At 36.2% G+C, this 19,967-nt stretch overlaps 1 protein-coding gene across 1 annotated transcript in view; it reads left to right on the top strand.

The window, feature by feature from the left end:
- Positions 1-19,153, top strand: part of LOC137392030 (methionine--tRNA ligase, cytoplasmic-like) — a 44,898-nt gene extending 25,745 nt beyond the window's left edge. The window contains exons 14-21 of the mRNA XM_068078619.1: positions 778-955; positions 3,360-3,522; positions 8,214-8,349; positions 10,703-10,860; positions 13,665-13,835; positions 14,636-14,768; positions 15,758-15,861; positions 18,630-19,153. Of these exons, the coding sequence (XP_067934720.1) occupies positions 778-955; positions 3,360-3,522; positions 8,214-8,349; positions 10,703-10,860; positions 13,665-13,835; positions 14,636-14,768; positions 15,758-15,861; positions 18,630-18,785 (1,199 nt within the window). The 3' untranslated portion in view covers positions 18,786-19,153. The remainder of the gene's footprint in view (positions 1-777; positions 956-3,359; positions 3,523-8,213; positions 8,350-10,702; positions 10,861-13,664; positions 13,836-14,635; positions 14,769-15,757; positions 15,862-18,629) is intronic.
- The last annotated feature ends 814 nt before the right edge of the window (positions 19,154-19,967 follow it).

Below are 19,967 nucleotides of genomic sequence, written 5' to 3'. Positions count from 1 at the left end.
GAACCCGAACACGGCACCCGAACAAACGAATATGCTGAATAAAGCCCCTTGTAAATTTACAAATATTATGAACTATAGTGGTTATTTTACTTATCTGGTGAATTCACTTTGTTGTCAAATAAATATAGTATCCCAATATTGTCACCATTATGATCAGTCAGTTGCCATTCGCAAGCATTCGTGATATTAATAGTCACTATTGTAAAATAGCTCAAATTCGGTTTTGTATTTAGATTTTGAGTATGAAAACTACACTGCACAACTTTGCCTGCTGTCCCATCTTATTGGCCAGGTAAAACAATGCGAAAATGATGAAAGACTTTGTCATTTTATATTAAGGGTGGCAAGATATTAATCAAAAACTAGGAAAAAAAGCCGTTGTTCGGGTAAATTATATTCAACTTTAAGCATATACTACAACCTTTACAAATTTTAAAATTACTAAAAGTAGGTAATTTGAAATGTCTTATTTTGTATGGATGTATTATTTTGGTTATGTATCACCCCTTTATTGTAGAAATTCAAGGTTTGCTATTGTGAACCGCGGGTCTACTGACTGAATGAGCTAATGAAACGATAACAGCGAGTCGTGTTTTTCAAAACCTAACAAGGCAATGCGATCGCCCCGCGAGAGCTGTGTTAGCTCCGAAACCCAGGCCAGCATAATCCTAACAGAGCTCCATCATTAAACCCCGCCCATATGACAGCCGTCGGCTATCCTTGGGGGGCTGTATATCATTGATAATATCAAAAGATTTATTACTGTTGCTATTTTAGAATACCTTAATTATGAGGAGGACAAGTTTAGCAAGAGTCGAGGTGTCGGGGTCTTTGGAACAGATGCTAAGGATACTGGTATTCCTGCAGATATCTGGAGATTTTATCTATTGTATGTGCGACCAGAATCACAGGACAGCAACTTCAGTTGGGACGACTTCCTCCTCAAGAATAACAGGTGATTGTAAGTCAAACGGGCTAGGCATAGGGAGACTGTCTGCTAGGGAATCCAAAGTTTGTGAATATTCATAACAGGTCACAACAATGTCGATTGATAACCAAGCCCTTTTATTGCAGTCTACAACTTTTGAAAATTAAAAAATAGAAGAGATTAGCGTTATTTTATTAAAAAAAATGTCAAAACAAAGTGTTTTTATCACTTCACACTCGAGTGAGACAGTTTCAGAAAATGGAAACAGCGTTTAGTGCGCATTCATCAAACGAATCCTTCAGGTTACCACCACATCTTCAATTTTTTATGTATACTTCAAGCAGTTTTTAACGTATGATGTCAAGGTTTCTTAAAATAGCAAATAAAATTAAAGAATTTTAAAAACCAAATAAACATAATAAAATATAAATAAGCCAATTTGGTTGGTCTTTATAGTTAGTGTAACTTAGTAGCTGGTAAATAATGCGTGTATCTCTGTCATCACCTCTACCTTTAACTCTTTCGCTACCGTAAGCCGATATATCGGCTTTCGTGGTAATTCAAGTACAGACCGTAAGCCCATATATCGGCTTTTTAATATAGTTTACTAATGGTTTAATATGGTTCACTTTTCCTTTAATTACGAAGCTTATACAATAGCTAGACTAATAAATTTTTGTCTCCAGTGAAACAACCTTGTTGCCAATCATGTGATATTAATAAAAATAATTTTGGCTAATTATTTTCAACAATTTGCAGTGATAAAAGTACCAATCGTAAAACAATATATCGGCTTATCAATAGGGTTTCACTTTTCTTTTCATTACGAAGCCTACACATTAGTTAGAGCAATCAAAATTTGTTTCCAATGAAACAACCTTGTTGCCAATCACGTGCACCTAAAAGAAAATTTTTTGGTTCAACGATTCCATTTCTAATCATTTTTCAAAACGGCAAAACCAGATCATTATCGTCATGCAAAGGAAAAACACCGCGTTTGTTCAATGCAAATAAAATGTTAGATATTTTACGAGAGTGGAATCTACTTTGTACTTATCTTGTATAAAATTTTGTTTTGAATAAGATGTATTTTACAGTAAAGCGATACCTCTTTTTATTCTCGAGATATTGCTTAAATACTAACGGTATATCGGCTTTTCGAGAAATTTGTTTTGTTACTTCGGGCAGAATATTCATTCGGTAAGATTTTAATGCGGTAGTGAAAGAGTTAAGTATGTTTAGCACCGGGCACCCTTCTGTTTTCATCTTTTTGGAACCAAAGTAGCAATGAAAAGGGTTTTTAATTCATTACGGTTTTGTTAACTTTTTTGACGTCAAATGAATTTTTAATAATAAAGATATAATTAAATATTCAGTAAAACCTAATATTTGACCACGGGCGCCTAAAAATTACCATAACTTTTGAACCACAGTCTATTACAAAGGTCCTGAGACCAAATTAATCAGCTTAATATTTCACATCAGCTGATGCCATAAAAAATTCCACAAATTTGTTGCAGAATGAGCTCTGACTCTTTTTCAGCTATTTTTGCTACTAATATGAGCATGTTAGAGACAGAAGAGTTATCAATATTATTACAGCTTACTGCATTATTATTACTAATAAAAATCCAAATAATCACTCTCTGTAATACTGTTGATCAAAAAAATCACCGAAGTCCATTAATCTACAATTAGTATAACTCCCGTAGCTGTAATGCATCTGGCACGGCTGATCATTGTTAAGAAAAAAGTGCGATAAAAAATAAAGTTTTTGCGGACAGGCAAGCTAACCGCTACACAAAGCAGCCACATTACTGTACAGTAGATTAATTGTGCACATGCTTTTTACATCTGTAATTAGCATCTATTATGGCAATTGTTTAAATTATCCATGTTTCACGCTTTCATTTACTGTGCCCAGTAAATAGTGAGTAAACGATATGTGCCCAGTTTTCTCAAATGCTATAAATATACGTATATATAGCATAAAACCTAATTAAACTTATAGCACATATAGAAATAAATAAACATCTTCATTTAGAATGGTGAATGTTCTATATGTTGAATAAAAATATATTTCCTGTACAAAAATTACCTGTGCAACGCCAGGCATTTACCTAGTGTTTTTACATAACGCTAACTGGTATTGCCTACAGTAGTTATTACGGAGTTATGAATGGTTTTTGACCTGTAGAAGGAATTTACCTTAATACGTTTTATTTTAATAGGACCATGTGCTCCCGCATGCAATAGTTTTATTATATTAGGCCCATCTCACGACGACCTTCATTTCCCTGCATGTAGAGGTCTGACTGTGTTTCACTAAGAGAGCTGCGCAAGGTAGTAATGTCTATATATTGTGTGAAACATTTTTAAATCGATTTGATGGCATGAGCCGTTGTTCATTGACATCTATTTGTATGTACAGTGAGCTCCTCAACAACCTCGGCAACTTTGTCAACCGAGCTCTCAAGTTTGTAGCTGACTCTTTTGGAGGAACGATCCCAGCTATAGAGGTCATTGAAGAGGACATCATTCTTTTTGCCCAGATAACTGCAGAGTTGACGGCCTACATAGACAAACTAGAAAAGGTGAGGGGAACGGTCGCCATGGAAACTGCTAACAAACAAAATACGCAGTCACTACTTCCTGGTTGGAAGGACGAACATTATGCTTTGAAGATGAACTTAGACAAAATTTGAGTAGAGTTTATCTAAAGGTTTTGGTATTTTTCTATCACGTGCGATTACTAGACGAGTGCTCGGCGTTGCACGGTTATTAAGAACAGCTTATAAACAGTGGCAGGAAACGTAGTTGCCTGCCACTTGCCATTACTTCGGCACATTGCTAATAGCCAATTTGGGTAAGCAAGTATCTACATGTACATTGCTAAACTTACTAATAAGAGCCATGAAAGGAAGCTTAAAGGCTGATTTACACTATCTCGCTGTATCGCCCGGTTGATGCCACAATACTTCAGTCATCGTTGATGATAACAATGATCACAGTATCACAAACCCTTACGCGTTTGCATCAGCAAATACTCCGTGGTGTAGTGTTCTATTTTTTAATTTTTCACGAAAAAACCTCGTTGTTTTTGCGTGCTGCAATCAAATACTAGTTCTGCAGCGACTATAATAAATGGAAATAAAAAACTCTGCGACCACGAATTACTATCGTCAAAATGGTTCACATTGTACAGACTGTCGTCTATACTCAGCGAAATATCGAAAAGGTTTTACATCTGCAAACTTTCTCAATGTGTCCGCGTTGCTTTATCGATGCCATCGGTTTATGGTTCACATAATCAACGATGAATGTCGAAAGGAAAAAGCAGTCATACTGCGGTATAGTGTGAGCCAGCCTTTAGTGACGGTGCACGTAACTATGCGTATTTTAACCCAGATAGCGACTCATATCATCCAGTGAATCTATTGCATCACGTGTAGCTCAATGGATTAACATATCACCTGGTGAATGAGAGGTTCCGAGATCAAATCTTCTGCGATATGGATTTTTCGATGCTAAATATTAATCGCTACAGTTGGACAGGCCGAATGACAGATTACAAACTTTGAAATTTATATATATATAGATTTTAGATGTTTGGTGTGATTTGACTGCCAGGATGTTTTGAGATCAACAAAACTTGATTGCAGTTGAAACTCTCATAAGAAAAAGACGTACTGAGATCACTTCACTAGTTGCGAGGTTGTCCGTCTCTCTCGCTATTAACATCAGCTATTATGTACAATCGGCGGCATTACGTATCTCTCTTCTGTGAGTCGCTTTGCCGATGTGCAACTGTAGATGTCATAATCGCACTTTCACTCGAATCTGAGATTTCCAAGAAAGGATTGTTTCAAACACTTATATCTCAAGTATATACAAAGACAAAAATCACATCAAATTGAAACTTGATGGCTTAGCTTTATATTAATATTATTTTCATTTGCATCACTTCAATGGGGTAAGTTCACCTTTGATAGGTACTCTAATGCGATACTGATGATGTAGGCTGGTGTTATGGATGTACATAATGGAAACTTGTAGGTCTATGCTGACTATCAGAATCTTGTACTGGCTATAAGTACTAGAGAAACAGTTGATGTTATCCTTTTTCAATGTTAACATGTTAAGACTAATTCAGAGTTGACTGACAATGTAGCAGTAAAATATTTGTGCTGACTTGAACGTTGTTCAGTGTCATAACATGGTTTGCAGTAGTGTTGGGCCGGTATTGGGTTATCCGCTCTTACCGATACCGAGGGATTCTCGGTATCCGAAGAAACCAATCATTTTCGGTGTCAGCAAGGTATCCGCGGCCAGTTTGATATGATCGGTATTTATCCGTAAAAGCCTACTGGTAAATGGTTATACGGATATCCGGAGATTTTTAAAAAATGCTTCATGACGAACATGCTAATCTCAGCACGCATTGGCGAACAAATTCAATGAAAATTTCCACGCTTACTGTATCTACTATTATATTACGTTACATTGATAATGCCACCAGCCTCGAAGGCTTGGGAGTTCTACATAGATGGGAGGACGTATAAAGACTCCAACGGGACTGGACTCTAATTGGACTGCATATAATTATGTGATTACATTACTTGATTACAATATGTGATAGTAAGGTTTTTTTAAACTGTTTCAGTATATTTAACAAAGAGAGCACTTTGCCATTATCTATCTGTTCTTTATTATACATAACGTTCGTATCAATAACTATATTTTTTAATAGAATAAACAAAAACATCTATCATGAAAATTATATTTCCATTTTTTTTTTCTTTTTTAGCTTTCTAAAACAAGGAGTCTCTTTGCCGTAACAATATACTGCTGACTAAAGAATGTGTTTTTGCACAGGCTATTTTTTGCTCAACGATAAAAATTGTTCGAGACAGTTATGATTTAAAGTTTAAACCATTTAATGACACACTGATAACCACATACCGAACAATAGTACCGACAATACCGAACTTTCTTAGTTGGCAATGGATACCGAAGATGGTAAATACCGAGGATACCGATACCGGGAAAACCGATAAAAATGTGCAAGGATATCCGCTCCGGCACTAAATTAGATACCGGCCCAACACTAGTTTGCAGTGAGGGAGAGGTCGAGAGAGGTCATGTGCAAGGCGGCTCTACTTCTGCTTTCTTACCAAGTAATGATTTTGATGCAAGTGACTTTTTTTTATGAAAGGCAGTATGAAAGTTTGACCATTTTACGAAAATTTTAGTTCAATCCAGAATAAGTTAGTTTAGGGACCGGTGACAAAAATGTGGCTATAGCTATCCAGTTGACTTGTAGCACGGCCAAAGGAAAAGCTGCGTATAATGCGGCCTATGCTCTATAACTACATCCTTTATTTATATCTAAAGTTTTTGCAAAACCATGTTTATGATAGCTGCGGGTGCCTTGGTACCCAGCCTAATCGCTCTATGTGACACTACCAAGAAATTAGTTTATTATGCAGCACCACCATGTCACTTCAGACATTTTAAAGCCTAAGTAGTTTGTTACCATCTGATTTTTTACTTAGTTTTTATCCAACTCGTTTAAACAGTACAAAATCAAGAAATGTACCATTTCCTTAGTTTCGTTCGACTAAAAATATAAAATTAGCCTAATTTTTTTCTTTTGCGTCAAGTATGCTCATATAGTGTCATTTTGATAGCAGTTAAAATGTGTATTCAACAACTTCAGAACATAGTGATGCTTGGAGTTGCAGCCAGGGGAGGCTAATCTAAGTTTGGTTTTGACAATTAATCAATACAGTCGTACCTTGACATACGAGCTTAATGCATTTTGGGCAAAGGTGTCCTTTAGCGAGATATAGCCGAGGCCGGGCCGTAGTCTACACACACAAAAAATAACAAAGGTCCACGTAGTTATGAGCAAAAACAAAAGTATTCACCCAAATATCTCACCAATCCGATGAGCAGCACACACAAAAACTAAACCAATCGACTGAGCCACCCATCATGTCAAAATATTCCAAGTTTCATGTCATGTCTTTCACAACTCACCTTATGGTTTATCAAAACTTGTCCAAAAGTCTCTGTTAATTTGAGACTGTCCAATTGCTGTTTAGAAATGGTCGCCGCTAGCCTTGCCTAAAAGAAGGAATTAAAAAGTTCGGGAGCACTCAGCAATGCCCCGATAGTTACTGAGATGTTGAATTAGGACGTTAGGCTAGGCTAGCGGCCTTTTGTGTTGCTATATAACAGAAACTTGAAATTTAACTTCAAGGAATTTAAATTACTAAACACACACTTGAAACTAATTTTTAATCTTTTACTAAACTTACTTTAATTTTGTCGTCTCAATTTTTTATTATCTGTTTTCGGTTTGGCACTTTTGTCTCACATTCGCTAAAACTTTTAGCCTACGTTTAAAAACTTTTTTGATACAAGAAGGAGACCGAGCAAGACAGTTATCAAAAGCAGTCTCTCACATAGTCTCTCACATACTTGTGGGATACATATATCATTCCACGTGATAACATCAAGCGTCTAAACAATAACCCTGTTGAGTTGAATACGTGATCAAAATATGGGATTCCAACCTACAGCCGTTATTTTTCACTGTTCGTTTTTGAGCTTTTGAAAGCTTGTAATCACATTTCCACATATCTTGCACCTACAACACAGCAGAGTAAGACATGGTGAATCTTTTGATACCAAATAATTGTAATGTAAATTTTGTTGCAAGCCAACATTTAAGGAAAAGATTTGCTCAAAATGCTGCTCGTATTTTTGTTTTCTCATATGTTCAGGTATGACTGAATGAGAAACTAGTAACGTTTGCAATGTAAAGTTTGTAAAGTTCACATGCTGCGCTTTCAAATTAGTGCAAGTCAATCCATCGTTTTTTTGACGTCATCAAGTCGTTTGCACATGGCTCATTCAAGAAAAAGCCGCCATATTTGTAGAGAATGATCGTTATTCTTTTATTTAATAGTACTTTTTGGTGTTGTTTTGATACTATAATAAAAAATTGCAAACAAAAGCATTGTTTTTAAAAGTTCATTGCAAAAGCTTCGTGTTTTAAACTATAAAATTGTCTATAAAGATGGCCGACAACGATAAAATGATGTCACAAAAAGAAACAAAGGATATATATTCAGTGAATCCCATCTATGTTTGCTAAATATCACAAACTGTTAGCATTGAACAGGATGTAGAGGATGCCTTTCTTACGCTGACTTTATCCAATTGTCATTGCTCTATGTGTGATTAGTGCTATCAGGACCACTATGTGATTGTTTAGGCTCAGCTGAGAGAGGGTATCTGGCACATGCTGTCCATCTCCAGACTAGGGAACCAGTATTTCCAGTCAACCACTCCTTGGAAGCTCATCAAGACTGGCGATGTCGCTGACAAAGTTCGGGCAGCATCGGTTGTTGGTGAGGTTTATCATGCTATGTAGAGCACGAGGTTTTCACCTGGCATTTTTCCGGCATCAATCTCGTCCATGTCTCTATTCCAACAGCAACTTCTGCTCGTGACCTATAGTAATCTTTGTTTGTCATAACTTCTCATTGGAGGCCAACTATTGGGAAGCCAAGTGTCATTTCCTTTAAAGTTACTTTTCTAAAGACTGCAATAAAATCTGTGCTAGCAAGTTAAAGAACGTTGAAAAACAACTTTTATGTCCAGTTTAAGGTTGGAATCAGCTAAAGTGAGATTTTAGGCAAATACCGTACTACTTGACTCACCCACTTTTTGTGCTCAGATCAAAACTTCAAAGGTTGACTTGCAATAAAATTCACATTACAGTTATTTGGTATCAAAAGATTCACCATGTCTTACTCTGTTGTGTTGTAGGTGCCAAATATGGGGAAATGTGATTACTAGCTCTTAAAAGCGAAAAAACGAAAAGTCGCCGTAGATTGGAATCTCTTTATTGCGATGACGTAGCCATGAAATTTGGTTATGATCTTGTCATGTGATGTTCTCACGTGAATTGAAAGGCCAATAAAAACGTCAATATAAAACTTATCGTAGCACTAGTTTATGACAAACACTTCGGGTTTTACCAAAGACCCCGTATCAAATATAGATGCTCGCTACTTTACAGTTTTGTTTCGGCATTATTCAATCGTCAAGTCGTAATCTGATCATGTGACACCCAATACTTCGCAAATAATTTCTGCAGCACTTTTCGATTATCACAAGTGACCAACAGGCTCGTCATGATTATCAGACAATGATATATACTCCTTCAAACTAAGGCTAAAAAATTAAACGAATTTTTACAGTAAGTTATAGGATATCACTGCTAAAATTGGCAGCATTACGATGACGATAAAACAGACGTGTAAGAACAATAGACACGGTTTTATTGAATGCGTGAAGTATATTTGTGAAAATATTTCGACGAATAAGGTTGCATGAAAGTGTAAACGGAAACCATCTCTCACAACTATGTCACATTTGGGCCGTTTTGGAAAGAGAATCCAAACTACGGCGGTCTCGTTTGGCTGCGATTTTCTGTTCGTTTTTGAGCTTTTAAGAGCTTGTAATCACCTTTCCACATATTTGGCACCTACAACACAACAGAGTAAGACACGGTGAATCTTTTTATATCAAATAACTGTAATGTGAATTTTGTTGCAAGTCACCCTTTAAGGATTGTAGAATGTGTAGCTTTGTTATTAGCCTGTCTTGACAAACTGTTGTTTTTGCGGAGTTGTTCCCCCATCGAGCGGGCAACCAACACAACAGCTTGTCACAAGACGTACTGCACCTGATGCATCAGCTGCATTTATAGGGAGTTGTTCTCTTCCGTCTATGCGGCTTGGTCGCGATGTTATGTTGGTCACTCAATTGGTAATCAAACGAATTTCACGCAAAAATTTATGTAGAAAAAATAAGATTACAACGTTTAACCAGCGACCAGTCTCTGCGGTGAACTTTAGTAAAACTTGAGAACTTAGGCAACAACAGCGACTAAACATGTCGTTATTTGTGCGCTCAGTCAGTTTTATTTCTATTTTTGTATCAGTCAGTTTTATTTGTTCTTGTAGATTTTATTTTCAATTTATTTTATTCCTAAATTCTACTAACGTTTACAGCAGAAACTGGTCTTTGGTTAAACGTTGTAATCTTATTTTTTCTACATAAATTTTTGCGCAAAATCCGTTATGATTACCAATGGAGCGATCGCCATAACATTGCAGCCAAGCCACATAGACGGAAGAGAACAACCCCCTATAAGTGCAGCTGATGCATCAGGTGCAGTACGTCTTGTGACAAGCTGTTGTGTTGCTCGCCCGCTCGACGAGGGGACAGCTCTGCAAAAACAAGTTTGTCAAGACAGGCTACTTTGTTATCCAAGCATCTTATTTACATAAAATGAGACGGAAATATATTTAACCGAACATCTGCATGTAGAAAAATATTTAAATTACATATTATTCTAAATTATAAATTTTGCATGGTTTGAATATTTGAATTTAATTTGAATTTTGAATATTTAATATTGGAAAATCATGCTAGGAAGTCACAAGTTGTTGACTTGGCACTCATTCACCAGACATCTCACAAGCACTACACTATGACTTTGTTTCTGTGAACATTAGAATCTGGGAACAGCTCTCACTTTTCATATTATACTGGAATTGTTTTATCCAGATTCTGTTCATCCGGTGCAGTTTACCGCTTGTTTTACTAGTTTTGGGAATTACGTCTTCACTGTATATTGCACTGACACATTCCAGCTGTTCCGGTAAGCATGGTTTATTTGTATAACCTCAGGTATTGCGGCCAATGTAGCCTGCCTTCTCAGCCTTCTCATCCACCCTTACATGCCGTCCATCAGTCAGACTATGAGAGACCAACTCAACATCAGCTCCTTATGGAAACTGGAGAAACATTTCACTTGCCACCTCAAACCTGGCCATAGAATTGGAACGGTATGTATAACAAGTCTTCATGTAGTTTAGTTTTTTCCAGCTGTTCATCTCTTCTGCCCTCGTTATTCAAATAAAAAAAATGCTCTAATTAATAGAAGTTGCCGGAAGGGCATTTAATGTATTCACCTTAACGTGCAGTTCGTCTGTAACTGGAGTTCAACCTGCATGACATGAATCTAGTCCTTGGTTATATCAATTCATTTTATAAACACTAGTACGCTGGCAGTCCAGTCTGCCATGAGAGGTCATCCGGTGTAATAACTATGTGCATGGTTATCCCAAATGCAGCGAGATGGTTGAGTGGCACAGATGGTGGTGTGACTGGCTGCCTAGATGAATATCCGAGTTTGATCTTTATGTGATGAGATATTTTTCTTAGCCTTTAAGACCGGCTACAGACAGACAGACACAGCTCTTATTATAGTAAAAATTATTAAAATGTTTTAGATGTAGTTAGCTCATCATTGTAATGCCTCATTGATCTGTTATATGTTAACAATACTGGTAAGGCTGGATTCTGATGGCTTCCTTCAATGACCTTCATGTATATATATATATATATATATATATATATATATATATATATATATATATATATATATATATAATAGATAAGTTGTCAGGCCTACTGCTAACAGCACTCTACGCTCTAAAAAGTGCGGAGTGTTATAACTAACTAGAGTGTGGAATAGGTTAATTTTACTTATCTTTATTCCAGATTGATGTTTTATTCTGGGGTCACGACAGGTCTGTTTCGTGCTGGTGCACTCTTCAGGTGACTTGTGTTGAATTCAACACAAGTCATCTGAAGAGTGCACCAGCACGAAACAGACCTGTCGTGACCCCAGAATAAAACATCAATCTGGAATAAAGATAAGTAAAATTAACCTATTCCACACTCTATATATATATATATATATATATATATATATACAGTCAAACATGGATAACTCGAACTTCACGGGACCGAGCAAAAGTGTTCGAATTATCAGAGCGTTCAAGTTATCAGAGCACTGTCACAAGTCCATGTATTTACTTATTAATTAGTAGATACATGTACATATGCAAACTATAATATAAATCAAAAGCACAAATGGCTTGTTTCAAATTAAATGCTTCTAATGTAAAGTTTAAAACGTTTTTATCAAAAAGTATAGAGATTTTTCTATCATTTGAGATTGGTTTGTTGTTTGAGGTGATGTTATTGCCAGGACGTTTTTTTAGATTGACATTGGAAAAACTTGATTGTTGTTGAAATGCTCAAAAGAAAAGACATCTTTTTCTTTTGAGCGTTTTACCCACGATCAATTTTCCCGATTTTTCTTGAAGTTTATGCAACTTCAAGAAAAAGTTACCAAAGAAAAATCCCTTACTTTACCTGGGATTCGTTAAGAGCAACACTCCGAGGCAGTTCAGTTAAAAGTTTTACGAGGTTTAACGGTACATTGTATATCACTCACGCTTTTTGAATGGATACTTATTGAATGTACACACGTATTCTGTGTTTAGGTCAAAGGATGAATAGTTATTTTAGCTAAGACAACGTATACGTTTAATAAAAACAATTTTTAAGACGTTTTAAACATTCAACATTCCGACGTTGATTCAACACGAAATCAACGTCGGAAAACTATTCGTCACGGGCTAGCCGGGTCACGCACTCAAGGATTTTCGCCACGCACATACAAAACAACATGCTGTTTTTGTTTTGTATGTGCGTGGCGAAAATCCTTGCGCGCGTGACCCGGCAAGCCCGTGCTATTAATCGTATAGCAGTATAAATCAAATTTGACCAAACCTTTAGAAAAGTCGTTGACAAAATTATTTTGCCGGTGGTGGTAATAACAACGCTTATGAATTACGAAAAGATGAGGTTTACCTCTATGGCTTTGAATAAAGTGATTTTCTAAAGCGATAACAACCGTTTCGGTAGCCGTTGGGCAACAAAACAGTTCGAATTAACAGTGTTGAGTTCGAGTTATCTATAGCAATTTATCATTACGTGGGAACGGACCAAAGAAACCGTTTGAATTAACCATGTGTTCGAGCTATCCGTGGACGAGTTATCCATGTTTGACTGTATATATATATATATATATATATATATATTATATTGTGAGAGAAGGCATCATTTTTACTAAATGTTCCTCATCTTAAAAATTTGACCTGAGTTTTTTTATGTTAGTTTTCATGCTAATGTATACTGAGTAACATAACTATAACTTGTGATAACAAATGACCTGGTTCTGTTAGCTCCAGGTGCTATGAACTAGATAATGAAACTACATGTAGACAAGGTAATAGCAAGTGGAAAGTGGAAGAAATGATTTTACTGTTTGGTGTATGTAAACTACTAGCTATATTATTGGTCCCTTAATTTACTGTTAAGTGTGAGGTATTATTTAGAACTTTTTACTTTGATCTAAAATATTGATGTATTTCTCAAGGATATCGATGTAGTACTTTAATTTATGTTCATTTTTTTTTATTTGTGTGATTAATTTGTGTGTTTGTTTTTGATTTAAAATGAAATATGAATTTCACAAGTAATATTTATTGTTAGGTTAAACAAATTGAGTCATAAGTTACGTAAAGTGTCGGTTCCGTGTTTCAAATGGCGCTGCTAAAATGCCTTTATACGTGTTTCCATATATTTTGAGTCAATGGTGAGAGTTTTATTTTGTTATAAAACAAAATAAAACTGCTAAAGTAAAACAATAGAATGTTTGTGATTATCATGTTTGTTTCACATGTTTTGTATCTATGTGTCAACAAAGTCTATCTCGGTTTGTGCAATGTTGCAGCCATTTCCATTGTTTGCCAAGATAGAACCAGCAGTTATAGCCAACTTTAAAAAACAGTTTGCCGGGACTCAAGCTGCAAGATCAGAAGCTGCGACGACTTCTCCGGTTTCTTTTGCAAAGCCGAGTGATCCTGCTGCAATAGAAAGACTGACTAAGGAAGTAGAACTCCAGGTAATGTTCAAGCAATGTAACTGTGATCAAAGTTTGTTGATTTTATTTCATGAAATATTCAAGCAGTCAGGATTGCCTAAAACAACAAACTATCAAAGAATAAAAAATATCTATATTTTGTGTCTACTAGATTTTTATGTGACCACATCTATAACTTAGACACTTAATAAATTCATACGTCAAAAATTGTTAAATTAAGAAATTCTTGAAACCATTGCCAATAAATAGATTTAAATAGAAGCCCTGCTAGGGCACCGTCGTGAGCCCATGTTTCATGTCATTCATGCCTCATCAGCAATATGAGTTACTTGGATATTTCTTTATCTAAAGTGTGCCGTGTGGCCATCATAGACCTATTAACTATACAGTTATATAGTTAATAGGTCTATCTATGGTGGCCATACTCAATAGATAGATAAACTTATCCTCCAGCTAGCCACTGCAGCAGACCAAAGCTGCCGGTATATCTGAACCTGTTTCTTTCTGCTAAATTACATCTCTGTACTGCCGGTGAGGGACCCTGGTAACACGAAAGCTAGTGTTCCTTAACACCTTTCGCATGCAGTTGCGAGAGAGAGAGAGGGAGATCGTTTTAATATACAGTATGTACATGACAGTTTTTGACATCTTGTGGGTTTATGTAACATTTGAATTAGGCGACTAATACTTTATTTGCATTAATTGAGATATATTGCAGGTCAGGTTTAAGACGGTGGTTCATAGACCGAGTTGCTGCTTGGAAAGACTATGTCAAAGGAGTTACTAAAGTGACAGATTTATTGATCTCTTTCTATTGGCAGGGCCATAAAGTAAGAGGGTTGAAGGCTGAGAAAGCACAGAAGTCAGTGATAGATGAAGCGGTTTCAATCCTTCTTAAGCTGAAGAAAGATCTGTCACTTGCGCAGGGAGTCGTACCGGCTGACAAAAAAACAGGTGCTATAACCAAGTGCTCCGTCTGTTAGAGAAACTTTTGCTGAACCAGTACGGCAGCACTCTTCTGTTGCTGCTATAGATCTTTATGAGTTTAAAGTAGTAGCCATACAGGCCAAGGCTGTTGGCAGTGACCTTTTTCAATGGCCTTGTGTCAAAGCTTTTGTGGCTGGAAAGTTTGCTTATATTTTTACAAGCTGGCCAGTGTTGTAACAAAACTTGTGATTGTTGTATATTGGCCATTTGGATATTTTTAATAAAATTGTTCTGGCTTGCTAGTCACAAAATAATTTTCGTAATTAACGTCTATCATCACTGAAAGATTTTTGCGTTAGATTTGGATGCAAGATATTTAAAAGACAAAGAAAGCCCGGTGAGCTGGTGCTCATGGTGCTCATGGTGCTCATGCTGATGTAATTATAAGCCCGGTGAGCTGGTGCTCATGCTGATGTAATTATAAGCATGTGTCATCATGTATAGCTGGTGCTCATGCTGATGTAGTTATAAGCATGTGTCATCCTGTATAGCTGGTGCTCATGCTGATGTAATTATTAGCATGTGTCATCATGTATAGCTGGTGCTCATGCTGATGTAATTATAAGCATGTGTCATCCTGTATAGCTGGTGCTCATGCTGATGTAATTATAAGCTTGTGTCATCCTGTATAGCTGGTGCTCATGCTGATGTAATTATAAGCATGTGTCATCATGTATAGCTGGTGCTCATGCTGATGTAGTTATAAGCATGTGTCATCATGTATAGCTGGTGCTCATGCTGATGTAATTATAAGCATGTGTCATCCTGTATAGCTGGTGCTCATGCTAATGTAATTATAAGCATGTGTCATCCTGTATAGTCAGTCACTTTTTTGGCAAAATTAGGAAAAATATTTATGTTTAGAGATCTTTGTTCAAGTTACAAGTCTGGCAGCATATTGAGACTGTGTCCTGATGTCGGTCTTTACTAATATTAATTTCTTCTTTTGTTAAAAGGAAAGAAAGGCTCCAAGTCTGCACAGCAGGTAACTACGAAAACTGCAAGTCCAGTAGTTGACTCTGAAAAGGCACAGGAGCTAACAAAGCAGGTTGAAGCGCAGGTAATATTGCCTATAATATTGCCTATTTGTTAGTATAGTGAGAAGTTTGTCACGGTATGTTTGTAACAAGTATGTGAACCACATTCTATCATATAACTACAGAGTGTAATTATTGTCACTCTTACAATAGAAATCATTTAACTTAAAAATTGAAATTCGCATTAAGCCATTCAAAGTACAGTGGAACAGTAGGTTCTCGAACATAATCCATTCCAGAAGGTCGAAAACCGAGTGGTTCGAGATCCGAAACAGGTTTTCCCATTAGAATTAATATATGTAAGTTTTAATTCGTTCCAAGTTGATTTAACAACTTCGGTAAAGTATTTTTTTCAACATTTTACACCATAAACTGTACTGTACACTGCATAATATAAATAAAAACGGGTAGATATAGATCGTGTTTAACTTTAATAAAATATTTTCTATCTATGATGGTGAAAAAAGAAAACAAAAAGTAAACATTTCGTATGTTTTGCTCTTAAAACATCAAAAACGTTAAAGGTTAAAATACCAAAAATTGCAGAAATTAATAATGAAACAGCAAAAAAATGCAACAGATCAGTCACATCGAAAATCGTGTGAAAAAGAAAATAAAAACAGCAACGGCACGTTTACTTCACAGCTTTGAAGAAGAATCCTCCTCCAAAACAATTTAGAGTAACTCGACTGGAGGAATTGTATCCCTAGAAAATCTCTTTGGTAGAGGCGACGTCTGCCCAGATGGCTCCTTTTTGTAAAGAATTAATGACGCGAAACTTCTCAATTTTTTGAGAACCTGCCGAAAGTGGCTCATAACAACGTCGTTAAACGTATAAACATGCTGTTTCCGGAACTGTTCCGAACGTTTAATTCAAATGCGCATGTTCCAGTTTGGTCGAGAACCGAATTTATGGTCGAGATCCGAGACGAACAAATCTCAAATTTTTTGGTCGAGAACCGAAGCGTTCGAGAACCGCTGTTCCACTGTGCCATTCTTTTTATGATGTGCTGAATAGCTATAATCTACAATTTTATATGCTGTTATAGACTTTCTAGCTATAAATAGCTCAGTGGAAGGCAGCCTCAGGGCCAAGGTTGATCTATGGTACGACTCACTCTAAGCATATGTGTTTTCATTAGTAATAAATACTATTGAGAATTATATTAGAAGGATTGTCAGCGTCAGCACCAAATACATTATTCTTGTAGGTTTGTAACTCTTCAACGGACAATCACCTGCTTGGGGTGCTACAGCTGCAGTCTATTAGCTATGCTATCCATGCAGATATGCTTTTACAAAGCTATGTGAAATGGCTTTAAGGCCCTAATGGCGGTTGAACACAATGGCTAAAATGGGTTTCATGAAAAAAAAAACGTTTTCTCATGTTTAATGAGAAAGTGGTTTCACTTAAAACATATTAAAGGGTGAATTTTTTTCAATCTATCTCCTTACAATGTAAAACGGTTGAAAACAACTGGTAGGAGTGAACTAGACATTACAAGTTTATGGTGGCATTACATTTATCTTTATTGGAATCAGTTACGATGACATTGTCGTCGCTCCCATGCTTGAAGCCTATTTAACATAGCTGCTATCCTAATCTCAAACCGAGAGACTACATAAGCTTCTATATGCATGTATATACACATTGTTGTGTTGGATGGCTATCAGTGAATGAGTCGTGTATTGTACAGATGTTTCTTTCTGTTATCTGATTTAACAGTCATCTACTTAGATTCTACTAGGATTGACAAAGAAAACACCAAGTCCTATAAATATGCTGTGGTTCGACAAAATTAAGTCTTTTACTCATCGGCATTGTGTGTACAATCACATTGTTCTAATGTTCAATGAGTAGTGGAATTCTGTACCCACTTCACCCAATATTTGAATTTAAACCATTTTTAAATGTAGATTTGGTATGAATTATATAATTTCGGAAGTCAGCATTTAAGTATTACTTGGTGATAGAAAATTTATCGGCTTTTTTCTAATTTTTGGTGAAATAAAGGAGAGAACGATTCCTAAATCCCTAAAGAACGATTTTTTAGTTAGTAAATTACGATCGTTTGTTAAAAATGTTGTTTAAACAATATGCTATCACAACATATATAACTTTCATCTCGAGCTATGCAAGAAAACAAATTGTGCCATTTCATTATGAGATGTGACAGGTCAGCTGACCACAATATAAAGGAAACATTTGTATCGTTTAGAGCCATGATCCTTTGTTTCTTATGCTATTACTTTGTCAAATTGTTCGACCTGAACCGTTGATAATTATGTTTTTAGACTAGCTTAGTGTTACCCTAAGACACTTATGTATTCGCCTCATCTAACTCTCGCGAAAATTTCTTGAGCGAAACTAAACTGTCATAACGAACGAGCGAACACGCGGAATTAAATAGCTTTGTTTATTGATAGTCCAAGAAACAAATGGCAGCAAGCGATCAAATTGCATAATCGATCTCGGCTACACAATTCTACCTGCGGTTTACATTTACAAAGTAGTCCCAAATTGAAAAAAATTTTCTTACCGGTGAACCGAACCTGAGGAATATAATTAGGTTTGTTCCACTGCATTTATTTTCACATCACTATATTTTCGCACTCATCAGAGCTGCAAAATTGAGTTGCAGCGAACATTTACTCTGTGAGCTACTCATGAAACTAAATACTAGCGAAATACATGTATAAGTGTCCTAGGGTAGTATTATTTGCTGTCAATATCCGGCTTTAATGTTATCGTTGCCTGACCGAGATTAATACACTGTTGAATGGTCACCAGGGGTCAAAGGTGAGAGACCTGAAGGCAAGCAAAGCAGATAAAAGCATAATTGATGCAGAAGTCGCCACTTTGCTCCAGTTGAAGAAACAACTCGCCCTAGCTGAGGGCAGAGATCCGGATGCCAAACCAGCCAAGAGCAAAGGGAAGAAGAAATAAAATGATGATCTTACGGCTAGTGTTGGCAGACAATGCCTTCGCTGTCTTGGCATCTTGCCTGGGTTCACCATTAGCATTGTTCGAGTAATTTGCTTTTTTACACCTGTCCAATATTAATAAAATTTTATTAATTATTACATTAGATGAAGAATTCTGATTATTTATGACGATGAAAGTTTTAGAATTGTTTCTAGATGAGTAAGAGCTCACCTTGTTAATGTTTCTTTCTGGTTGTTTGTCTGAAAGGAAGTCATTCTCTCTGAAGTTCAATACTCAGTAATGACTGATTGTTTATAATAAGTGAGACATTTTTAATATGGTCAGTTTGTATGGAGGCTCATATATTGTATTGAAATATATCTGCCTCATCTACACATCTACCGTAACAGTTATAGCTTGAAAGTCAGGCTGATGGTTCACATTTCTCATAGATTCACATTCCTCATGAACATTTATCAAAAATAACTATGGCATTTTTCCTATCGAGCATCATAAACTAAAGAGATCTAAAACATTGCTTAGAGATAAGTTTAAACATTATATGCATCTGACGACATGAAAACAATAAGCAACTAGAAAGTCGTTTTGCTCGGACCATAGCAATATTGAGCTCTAATTCGCTGCGCACAGGGGTTCACTGATTTTTAGACATAAAAATTTAATACCATATTCATCTCTCCTTCTGCTGTAACTTACAATGTAGCATTTGCCTACATATCAGTGGACTAGTGGTACTACGTGGATGTAGCGTAGAATAGGAGTTTTATTGGTCAATCAATTCTTTCATAATGTTACATCTATATATAATAGCGATGAGTAAATCATCTCCTGTGATAGATAAATTTGCCAAAGTTAAATTACCTCTTAGTTGGTATCCCAAGTTTGTTCTTATTTCAATTAAATAAGTTATCGTTCCGCTGCCATGTTTGTGTAAATTTGAAAATTATTCTTCGTTTCATATACATTCCCAAATCCTAGCTAATTAATTAGTATTACAAATTTGCATATTGTGTAGCTGTTTAGAGGAGGTATGTTCAAGCCTTTGTAGAGAAGCAAGTGGCAAATGCATTACAGATAGTTCATCTCAGAAAGATCGGTGTAAAACCAAGAGGCCTATCACTCATTTACCCCAATCGTATATGGTCTATTGTGTCATCTGCTGCTTCAAGCTGGTACCGAAGG

Source organism: Watersipora subatra, chromosome 3, assembly GCF_963576615.1.
Source record: "Watersipora subatra chromosome 3, tzWatSuba1.1, whole genome shotgun sequence".
NCBI lineage: Eukaryota > Metazoa > Bryozoa > Gymnolaemata > Cheilostomatida > Watersiporidae > Watersipora > Watersipora subatra.
The sequence above is the reverse complement of the archived record's forward strand: the minus strand, read 5'-3'. Positions and strand labels throughout refer to the sequence as shown.